This window comes from Cyprinodon tularosa, unplaced genomic scaffold (genome assembly GCF_016077235.1).
Source record: "Cyprinodon tularosa strain WSP-4 unplaced genomic scaffold, ASM1607723v1 ctg130, whole genome shotgun sequence".
Lineage (NCBI taxonomy): Eukaryota > Metazoa > Chordata > Actinopteri > Cyprinodontiformes > Cyprinodontidae > Cyprinodon > Cyprinodon tularosa.
The window spans coordinates 329,003-340,876 of record NW_024038115.1 but is presented as its reverse complement, the minus strand read 5'-3'; the positions used below and the strand labels follow the sequence as shown (position 1 = coordinate 340,876).

The 11,874-nt window shown below is 36.8% G+C and overlaps 1 protein-coding gene and 1 pseudogene across 2 annotated transcripts; one reads left to right on the top strand and one right to left on the bottom strand.

Moving 5' to 3' along the window:
- Positions 1–2,751: 2,751 nt before the first annotated feature.
- On the top strand, positions 2,752–10,359 carry LOC119778123 (annotated as a pseudogene).
- On the bottom strand, positions 9,167–11,874 carry sprn2 (shadow of prion protein 2). Of its 2 annotated transcripts, none has more exons than XM_038277219.1 (2): positions 11,718–11,874; positions 9,167–10,189 (listed from the first exon to the last, which is right to left on the bottom strand). In XM_038277219.1, the coding sequence occupies exon 2, from the start codon at positions 10,172–10,174 to the stop codon at positions 9,665–9,667; it is 510 nt and encodes a 169-aa protein (XP_038133147.1). In that variant the 5' UTR covers positions 10,175–10,189; positions 11,718–11,874; the 3' UTR covers positions 9,167–9,664. The 2 variants fall into 2 exon arrangements, with proteins under 2 accessions (XP_038133147.1, XP_038133149.1); XM_038277221.1 differs by having other exon boundaries at positions 9,167–10,184; positions 11,718–11,873.

Here is an 11,874-nt window from a genome sequence, read left to right as displayed (position 1 = left end):
TAAACGCATATATCCATATTTTAGCCACAGCTCTAATCTGCAGCATTCACCTACTTCTGATCTTTCTTTTTACAAGGCAGTAAGGTCCAGCTGCAGATCACGTGACTCATGCAAAACTATTTTTATTGCAATTTTGCAAAATTTAAGAATTCAACAGGACCAAAGCGTAAATACTTTTCATCAGAAAACGTGACTTATATTTTTAATGCAGTGTTTCCATTAAGCAAATTTAACTAATAATTGCAATTTGCACAATTTGATGGTTAATTGAAATGAAGCTCATGTCTTCAGTCAGAGGCTTCTCTGGAGCCGCTGTGAAACAGACTGCTAAAGGAGATCTTTCCTGCCCACTGCTGACAACACACAATCTACCTTTAGGTTTATTAAAGTTTTTTTTTCATTTTAGTTGAAAAAAACAAAGTTTAGCTTACAAATGAATGTATCAACTTTGTAAATGCAAACTGAAAAAAGCCTAAACATTAGGTTTTTATGTTTTATACACATGCATTGGGTCTAATGCTTTTTACAGCATCATCTTTATAAATTAGATTATCATTAACACAATTTAATTCCAAGTCAATCATAATTATATATCCATTTAGGTAGGAAGGGTGATTGTGAACCAGTTTCACCTGCTTTCGTGGAAATGGAACAAAAAATATCTGCAAATTAATAGTTATTAACAATGCAGAAAGTGTGACTGTTCTCATCCTTACTGGCTGATGATTTGGTCACCTTTGCTCAGAGTACATGAAAAGGGTCCGTTTCTCTGAAGATAGTGTATTTCAATATCCTTTAAACTCATATTTTAGAAGTTGAGGTGGCCTATTCTCTCATATAAATGCTATCTTCTATGTGCATCCTGATATTCTCAATGGCCACCAGAGTCACAGTTGTAGCCTTAAGAATGTCAAAATGCACTGTTCTGTGCAGACATTCAGCATAAAAACATATATTATTACAGAACTATCAGCCTCCTGCAGAATAAGTGTGTATACTGCACAGTACATGCACCTCAATACTTGGATTTTGAATGACTTTATGCCAAACAATTTTTTTTTCACTCAATTTCCCAATATGCTTGACACATAACAGTCACCTTTTTTTGTTGTTGACTACTGTCAGATCATTTTATCCATAGTTGTGTCAGATTTGTATAGCAAAATCAGATTTTATTTAAATAAATACGCATTTTATCAAATATTCTATATTCTACAAATATTCTATTATAATATTTTATTTTTTGTGTCGTGTTGTTGTGTATTAACTCTCTGTGGTGTGTATCATCTTTTTATGGTCTTTTTATGTTTTTTATGGTCAGTCTATTGAATAAAGCAATCAATTTAAACAGTATCTGTGACTGAATCCATGCAGCATAGGAGTTTAACATTTTGAATTAACATTAGTGAACTATGCTGTTAAATATTTTTTTGGGAACCACGTATCAATAGGTATATTTTAAGATCTTAAAACATGTTGAATCCACTATTTAAGGGGATAATTGTTTATGGCCACTAGGGGGCAGCATCTATGCAACCTTCTATAAAGGCTGAACCACTTCATGACAAAACAGATTGGACTGTTATGGATAGGGATTAGGTTCATATTGAAACCAGTTAAATTACATTTTTTTCTCATTTTAAAACAAAACAAATGTTATTTCCTCCAAAGTTCCTTAGTTTAAACTGTGTACTGCTGGGAAAAAGCTGAGCTGATCTGCTCAGCTTTTCCCCAGCAGTAATAAACATAACTTCTATCAATAATTATGGACCAATGATCTCATGATCACAAGATCTCATGCCTTCTTTTTGGTAACTTCAAATAGTCCCAACACATAAGAGCGCCACTCAGCATACAGGCCGCTTTGTGTGAGTGAGGTTTAACTTTTACTACAGTGTAAGAACCGTTTCTTAACATTTACAGTTCCAGTCAGACATATCCAACCCCCTCTCACCCCCTTAACATAAATCCATCATACCTGATGATAAGGTATTTATGATGATATTTTGTTTTTTGTTATTTTTTCTGCCACACAGGATTTCCCAAAGTTTAGGTTTGGTCTCAGCTCTTTCAAATTATTTTAAATTTAGTAGTTTGCTGTGTTTCCTATATGAGCTCTAGCCTTTTGCTTCCCTTCCATAATCCCAGATTTGTTGGGTGAGCAACACAGTTGTTCACAGCTTTTCTGATTAATGCACTCATTGCCTGTCCAGTCAGCTTAGGTCAATATCTTAAAAGTTTGCAGTTATGCAAAAAACGTTCCAGTTTCAGATGATAGTCTGAACAGTGTTCTATGTCGGCAGAGCTCAATAATTATTTAAAACATGACTTTGCTTTAAACTTTTACAGATCTTTATCATTGACATCTCTGCTCCACTCCTTGGTCACCATGATGCTTCTAATTTTCTCCTTAAAATATATGCAACCTTCACACTGCAGCTGGTTTAATCTTTAGATTAAATTACACATGGCACTGAATTTTATTTGGGGGTATCAAGTTAAAGATGGGTTAGTCTAAATGCCTGCAACAGTTTGTCTCAAAAATGTTGAAAATCCTGTAAAAAATATTATTTTCCTGTTCATATCTGTTACTAATTTCGTGTTGGTGGATTATATAGAAATCCTTATAGGGCAATGAAAATGTTCAAATCTACTGTGATAACTTTAATTTGAAGTTTTTAGGCACCAGTTTTATTTATTTTCATTAGTTTGTCTGTGATCTAAGTGTTTTTAGAGTGTAACAGAGACAGGAGGGGCTGAAATTTAAGGAGACCAGAGAAAGGAGGGTAAAGCTGTATTAGCGGACGTCCTGAAAGCACAAGGTTGGTATGCCTTGCTCTGTTTTTATGAAAGTTAAAGATAGATACTGAAAAGTTTAATATTTAGTCACTCTTTAATAGAATAAGATCACAGAAAGCTAACACTGCGCAGTGAACAATTCTTAGAACCGTTTCACTTTATGACAACAACATAACCGTGTCTGCATGTGGAATCAAAGAATCTAAAAAAATGATTTAACTGGAGAGAACACAGGAGGCCGTCTGATTAATTTATCTACATTTAAGTTTGTCAATTTAATGTTAATGGCCTTTGAAACAACAAAGTAGAAAAAAGAGTGACAAGTTACTATACTGCTGCCTGTAGTAGATTTAGTATTTTTAGCCTGACAGCTTCATGATGAGGACAGGTGGGCTGAGCTATGTGCAGCTGAAGCATGTGCAGACTTTGATCTGGACAGTTTCTTTTAGTCATGTTTGTTTTTCTTTCTTACCCACGTGTAAGAGGGACTCTCAGGAGAAATTGGAAAGAAATGGGTTTTATTCTACAGAATGGATAGATGATCCAGCAGGGCTCAAGGCTTACTGTGGGAAGGCCGAGGAGAGGTGAGCGGATCGGGGAATCAAGCTTGTGGCTGCAAGCGGTACAGTAAGTCACAGAGAGAGAACTAGGAAGTAACTTGAAAACAGAATTCCCCATCTATTGATCCGATTGTGATCCTTGAAGTACTTTGGTTGAGCATACACACATAAAAGGTTAGAAGGAATAGGGCTGGAGAACACAGAGGTTTAGGTCAACACAGTAACAACTCAGAGCTTGGCTTGATGTTTCCATAGTAGGTTTACATTCAGGCGTTGACTGAGTAGAGAACTGCTCCTTTTATACACAGAGGTGGTATGATGATCAGCTACAGGTGTGGAGAAGCAGCAGTCTCACGATGATGTCTAGAAAATCCTAGGAAGAACCACATAACCAGCCCAGCCATTGATCCCAAATCCTGACATAATTTTCTCCTTCTAGGCACGACCCTTAAAAATAATTCCATTCAGTGCTTCAAATATAAAAAATGTGGATATAGAATCTTTATTTGTCTGCAAACTGATAAAAATATATGATCTCAGAGACAAAGGTACACTGAAAATTAAATCACTTGAATGAAAAGGGAAATTCCTCCCAGTTAGAAAAAGTCAAATAAACAGCGGAGCATCAGATGTCTTCATATGTCTTCAAGAGATAATATTTCACTGAAGTAAATTTAAAACAAAGATAACTGTAGGTAAAAGTCTTCAATAGGAAAAATTGAGAAGAAAGATTTGAGAGCAGAAATGAATCAATGTTAATATGCCATTTATGCTTACATTTTCTGTCTATACAAGAACGAAAATATATCCTTACTTCCATAACTATGTATTCAAGTTTAACTTTCTTTTTTTACAGACTAAAAAAAATGAAACTTCCTGTTACATCTGTTTTGTGCCTGTCCCTGCTCTTAGTTGGCCTTCATGTCTCAATGGCAGGCAAAAGCAAACTTTCAAAAATCCTAAAAAAAGTTGGTATTAAAGATAAAACAGGTAGCAAATCTCAGTATCCCAAGCAACCAGGAAGTTATCCCAAACCTGATGGCTATCCTCAGTATCCCAACCAACCAGGAAGTTATCCTCACTATGGAAGATACCCTCAGCAGCCACTGTACCCTGCACCAGGTAATGTAGCACCAGGCTACGCATACGGAGCAGGTTATGGAAATTATCCAGTTAATTACATCAACCATAACCCAAACAACAAAATCCTGGCCCTCACTATGGAGGCAGCTTTGGGTACGGTGGTGGATATGGAGGTGGAGGCGGTTCTCCCTTCTCTCACTCAGTTCAGAAAATGGGATTTGCTCCGTCGGATAAGTCTAAAGGGTTTGGTCGCAGCGCAGCAATGGCAGCAGCAGGAGGGGGGTTGGTAGGAATGGCAATTGGCTACGGACTAGGTAGGTTCCCCCGTCCCCATTTCCAATTCCACAGCCCCCAGGAGGAGTATTACTTCAACTACTACATGTACCAGAGATATGGTACAAAATCTACTGACCGGAACGACTACAGCAGGGACTACCAGTTTAGTCAACCACCTGAGACCTTTGAGAAATACATGACCTCCTGCATGAAGAGATCAGACCTCCTCCCAGCAAAGAAACAGAGGTCAGAACCCCGAACACCATCCGCCACGACTAAAACCCCTACTACCTCTGCAATTACCACAACTACTACCACTACGAGCAACAAAAATAACATCACTGCAGCAGGAAACCTCTCAGCCTCCTCAAATTCCACCAACATCCCTCTCAATAACTCTGAGGCGTCTGCGTCGGCTCTGAAGGCTTCACAGATTGTCCACAACAATCAGGCAGAGGATGATGATGACACAGTCAGCATTGTGGACATCGGTTACCCAGCTCTGATTGAGCAGATGAAGGTGAGGAGATGTACTGAGCTCTACATCGTTTCCTTTAACCACTTGAAGAAAAAGACACAGCATTCACCTAGTAGTGGGGTACTAAGGCTACAGATGGGATGGCAAGGGATTATTTTTGCTCTTATAAGCACAATTTGGATGCTAATGAACTGAAAGATGTGCCTCACACTCACCCTCAATTGCTAGAAAGGGAAGTAAAAATATGGATAATCAAAGTTTGCAAAGAATAATGCTTTGGATTAGATGATTAGCTTCACATTGTTTACATTTGTGTGTGATTTTGAATAAAAAAGTATATTTTATGATAGGGAGCAGTAGGTGGCACTATGGCCCTGGAGCAAGAAAGCCATGAGTTCAAATCCCTGTTAGTGTTTTTTCTGCTTAGATTGCTGACCTTTCTAAGGTGAACTTCCGCCTCTCAGCCATAGACTACTGGAGATAGACACCTGCTCTTCCATGACCCTGTTCAGAGGAAACGGGTAAAATGGACAGGTAGAACTTATGTGAATAAAAATAGAAGCTGTACACTGAAAAAAAAATAATGCAACCTTTTTTGGCATCTACTTAATCCTATCTAGTTCCTGCAACACATTTGTTTTATTTCCTACCCTGCTAACATGAAAAAATTATGTTAAAGTAACTAAATATGATTGAAAGTATAGAGGACGATCTTTTATTTCCAGGTGGATCTTCTAAATAAGTGGTCCTCCTAATTGTCAGTCATTCTGGTGATATGTTTATGTAAGGACGTCCTTTGTGCTTGCCCCGTCAGCTATCTTTTTCTGCCCATGTGCACTTTCAGGCGTATATCTGTGGTGCGGTAGTGTATATCTAGAGAATCCAGAAAATCCATCTTGAATATAATGTTTTGGTTGTTTGGTAGTTCAGACCCATTTAACATGGATGCACATCTTTCAAACAGTGTGGGAACTTATGACCTAAAGTAAATGAAGGAAAGTAGGCAACAGGCTACAGGCCTGAACACATCGGTTGCTTTCGACTTTTTAATCGCTGATCTGATTTTTTTCCAAGCCAAACTGACTACGTATTGAGAGGCTACGACTATAGGCAGGGTGAGCAGATAAGTGCTTCTGCTCTGAGCCACATAAATAAATAAAAAAATCCCACATATGACTTTGACAGATCATGAAAAGTTATTAAAAATAATTAAATAAAAACACTGAAGCATTCTATAAAGCAAAGCCCCACTTGACAAGTCTGTGCAGAATCTCAAACCAGAACAGATAGATAACATTCATATGTCTATAATAAAAACTTGAGATCTACATCTAAAGAAAAGAAACACAGCAATAAACGCCAAGGGATGGATTATATGCTGAGTCAGTGAGAGGTGATTCTTAGAGAGAGATCTGTTAAGTTCTTTGAAGTTTTTCCTTCTTTTTTTGTTTATAAAGAGGGCAGAGAGATATGCCCCAAAATCAGATTTGGTGTGTTCTGACCTTACAAGCAGCCCCTTAACCAGCATGTCATCGCCTGGGTATTTTTCCGTTTTTTTTTTTAAATTATTATTATTATTTTTTTTATTATTACCGGTATTATTATTCAGAGAAATGTCAAACTATATGATGAAAATTGTTCTGACTTTGATTGGTGTAAAGATCAGCATGCATTCTCATTTGTTTAAAAAAAAATAAAGTACACAATATATCATTGCAAGCCATTTGATTCATTTAGTGGGCCATGCACATGCATGGTGATGATGGTGACAATAATAATAGTAGTAATAATAAAACAATATTAATAAAAACAACAACAACAATAATAATATAGTATAATGATTATAATAACAATAACACTCACTCACTCACTCACTCACTCACTCACTCACTCACTCACTCACTCACTCACTCACTCACTCACTCACTCACTCACTCACTCACTCACTCACTCACTCACTCACTCACTCAAATATTCTAATTTTGTGAGTTTTGGAATTGTTATGTTTTATTATGTTATGTTTATTATTATAGTTATAATGGTCTCCAGTGGGCCGCACAATGGCAGCCCACTGCTCCCCAAGGGATGGGTTCATTGTAGAGAATTAATTTCGTTGCTCTGTACTTGTGACAGTGGAATGATAATAAAGTTGAATTCTATTCTATTCTATTCTTTTCTATTCTATTCTATTCTATTCTATTCTATTCTGACACCACACGAAGGCAGCACTAGTTGCAAAGGGAGAAATAAGATATTTTTAAGTAAAAAAATGTACATAATGTCTCATTGTAGAGTGGAATGAAATGCAGAAACTGAATGCAAAATAAAAGTTTTATGTCATTTGGAGACATCGTTAGAGTTGGTTTGCAGGTTTTCGGTTGTTTTAACATAATCAGATTGGTGTGTTGTAACAATGACATTGTTTACATGTTTAACTCTGTACAAAATCAGTTTATCTCATGTGAAGTGTAATCTGTGCAAATCATGAATTTGTGTTTTTAAACCTGAATTAAATTAATATGAATAAACTTGTCCCCCTTTTTTCCCCTTCTTTTTATTTAGGATGCTGATGCTGACTTGAACCCCCTTTTCGAAAATATTTGCACAATTGGCATCGTTCTTTTCATCATTATAACTTTTTTGAGAAAGTTTTGAATTGCCATTGTAAGAAGTTTTGTTTTGACAGCAATTCAACATTTGTTTCACTATGGTTTTCCTATCTGCATGACAAAACAATAGTGCAGGAGCATGCCTTAATAAATGAGATGTTTACTCACTTTGTTTTTTTATCTAAACTAAGAAGACTTATCATGCAGATCACATGGTATGAAAGTGATGTTTTATTTAGATAAAACATCAGACATCATTTCTCACTTTTTCTTATATAACTTGGTCTCCCCTGATTTGGCAGATGAACCCTTGTTGTTTTAACCACTGCTTTACACAGTCTCAGTTTGATTATTAACTCATTGCTATTTGAGAACTTTCAGGGATTTCCAATAAAGTGATGTCCAGTTTGCTAGTATCGTCCTCCCCTTATGGAAAAACAATTTTGAAGATGTGTGGCCCAAAAGGGACTGATTTTGGGAATCTCTCATCACTAAAAATAGAGTTAGCTAGCTTTTAAGATGTTGTTGAAATGTGTGGGAATATCCTTTAGCATCCAATAGGGAACTATCTGTCTGTCCTGGAGTTGATCAAACAGAGTAATACGAGAATACCTTCCACAGTGATACCTTCTGAGGTATTTTGTCTTACAATATTGATCTTATAAGGGTTTGGGAGTTTAATGGCCTGCAGACAATTTTTTTTTAACAGAATAATGTAATTTTTAACCTAATCTATTAGTTTACGATTCATTGATTCTCTATACATTAAGTTTGTGGTAATCTTTATCAAATCAAATAAAGTTCAGTGCAGCAGTGAACTAGGCCTATAGAGTACAATATCTATGATTTACTTTGATGTAATAAATCAAATTTGATCTTTGTTCAAACAGTTAAAACAAATGTATCTCAAATGGTGCATCTGAACCTAGATTATTACTCAGCCAGACATTAAAGATGATCATACCTTAATTTCCCCTGTTTTAGGTCAGTAGATTTAACAAACTTTTTTACAGAACTATACTAAAAGAGAAAGAGAGTATTTTAAGAGTTCACAGACTTTGCATTGAACGTATCAAGTTGCAATAGATTCATTTGTTGGATCTACTTAATGCAGAGTTCAGACACACTGCTTTCATGTGTGACATTATGAACTCTCTAGCAAAACAAAAACAAAGAAGCTATCCACAAAAGAACTTTGGGACTCGGGACTTTAAATGGACATGGACAAATTTACTTGAATAGACTTCATTATTTCACCCAAAAGTTAAGTTTAAAACACCTGTTATTTAAAAACCTACTTTCATACCCTAAATACATGCCTTCTTACTTGAGTAAGAGTTGAGTGACAGAAAAACATCAACACCATTTTCTATAATTCTTTATTAATGTAAGACAATGAAACAATATAATACACTTATACACATTTATATATAAATGTATATACACAGAAATCTTCAACATGGTATAAAATAGGGTATACCAATCAAAGCGTAGGACACAGTAGCATTCAAAATGAAAAGGAATGTGTCTCTAACCGAATTAGATCTTTATAAAATACACACATAGGTTAATTGACTATATTGTGACAGAATATAATTTAATAACATCAAGTATGTAGCTGGTTTTAAATCCTCTCCTGTTCTGATGTCTTGATGGAGAAATGGATGATGCATGATGTCATAATGGGACTCCCTTTAATTGGATGGATATGATTGCGGAACCATGAATGCTGATTTAAGTGATTATATGAAATGTTCTTTAGAGATTTAATGGGCTGGAGATGAGTTTATATTGCTCCTTGTTACCAGGACAGATATGTGGTCTGTGGGGGAAAGTAGATCTAAGGTTGGTCTCCAGCTCTACATCACAGCCAAGCAGTTACCCATCAGCAGGGACGTTATGAAGCCAATCACAACAACGATGCTGTTGTAGATGGGCCCACTCGATGCTGCAGTGTAGTACTCCAGGTCTCCAGAGCCCTCTGGCTCATATCCAGGCCTTGGGCGGTAGCCGCCTCCAAAATGAGGGGAACCGTATCCTGGTCCATATCCCCCATACCCTCCGTATCCTCCATACCCCCCATATCCATATCCATACCCAGGGCGGCTCAGAGCAGACCCAATCATTGCTCCTCCTATTGCTCCTGCCGCTGCTGCTCCGGCCACTTTCCCAGCACTTGGACCACTTCTCTGTACCTGAACAGGTGCAGGTCTGTAGGACTGACCACCCCATCCGCGGCTGTAGCCTCCTCCTACCCCTCGACCAAAGCCACCGCCTCCACGGCCCCGTCGGGCCTCAGAGCCGGGCAGCAGCGTGCAAAGAAGCAGCAGACAGAGGGCCACCGTGACAGGGGCCTTCTGCAGGTTCATTCTGGTCTTTCTGTGCTGGAATAAATCACAATAAAAATCAGTCAGGTACATAAAAAAACATTCACATTTGACATGTATATCTGAGATTAAACCATGTGTTATTGTGTTTTTAATGACTGATTTAATCAAGTAAAAGTAAAATCCCTGATTGGGAGTCATTACTGCAGTTCTGTGACAAAATGTTTTCCTTTTTTGCTTTCTAGAATTTCTGTCATAATTTAATATTTCATGTCATCGACGTCAGTACATGGGCAGCTCATTAAATACAAAAAAATAAACATTATTCTCTGAGTTTTCTGTTTTCAGTGACCTGGCAGGGGCAAGAATCACTCACAAATATTAAAGTAGCACCCTAGGAGGGAAATAAGTAATATTAGAATAAAGAAAATAAATATAGCATTAAAAAGAAATCCTCCTAAATGGTGCATTAAGGACTGCCTGGTTGGTTTTAGTGCACAATGTATTCTTACACAACCAGGCAATAATAAGTGCTCTGTGCAGCTTTAATCCATGTATATCTTTGCATCGTCGTTACATTAAAAGCACTAAAGAAGGCAGCTTTTAATCCCGCTTTGAAAAAAACACATCTTACATAAGTGGAAGACAACAATAGAGCTAACGTGAGATCAGGCTGCTTTCATAATCTCTATGTCCTTTTAATTCGGATCGGCCAGATTAGATGGCTTTGGATCTGTGGCCGAGGCCTGCTGGGCCAGTAAACAGGTAGAGTTCCCTGAGAAGATATTTTATTCTTGAACTTGTTTTTAGTTTATTCCTAATAAAAGAGAGAAAAGTCAGGCCGATTAAGAGTAATTTAGACAATGCTAATTTAAAATAAAACAACTGATTTACTATATAAAAGAAAAGAAAAAAAATTACTTAAATATTTTTCCAGCAGAGATCCGCAAATCCAGGGGTGCATCCATGTTTTGATATCACTGCTTTCAATGCTGATGTAATACCTTTATAACCAAAATAAGGTTATATAAAGAGGGAAGTTGTTGATATATTGCAATATATTAATGAACAAATAGCAGTAGGCCTAATCTAGGTTGATGTAACTTTTCATAAGGAAAAAAAATGAAAATTGTTTGAATCTCTGCTTCCCTTTAAATATAAATATAATTTTCTTTTTTCTGTCTGTCTCTGTCTTTACTCTGCTTCTTATAAAGATTTAGTTCAGTATAGAAATCAAACCTCTTTCACCTTTACATATGTGACTGATTGAAGGTGTGGCAGCCTTAGCTCGGCCATCACCTCACCATAATCTGTCTTCTTATGATGCGTCTAGGTTATAAATACCCCAGCTCAGGAACTTGGAGAATAATCCAGGAACCCTCTTAGATTAAAGCAATTCAGACTGATAAACATTGCTTTGTGCATAAACAATACTTTCTATGGACGTCCTTTGACTGACAGTGGTAAATAATAATAAAATGTTGGAAATTAGGAAATTAAATTTATTTTAAATGTCAATATTTTCTTTGCTTCAAACATGGATAAATTAGGTAGATCAGTCTAGTAGAAGAGTAAAAAGGCTCACCTGTTGATGCCGATTAAAACCGAGTGGTTCAGTTGTTGCTTGTTGTCTCTGTGAGGACCTTAGGACAGCTGATGCTTCTTTGACCGTATGCAGGAAAGAATGAGTATCTCCAGCCTGTTATCCTCCAAACAACCTCTATCAGGTGGACTGGATTCTC

Excerpts from the sequence above, each read along its gene's own strand:
- sprn2 (XM_038277219.1), bottom strand. The coding sequence starts at position 10,174 with ATGAACCTGCAGAAGGCCCCTGTCACGGTGGCCCTCTGTCTGCTGCTT.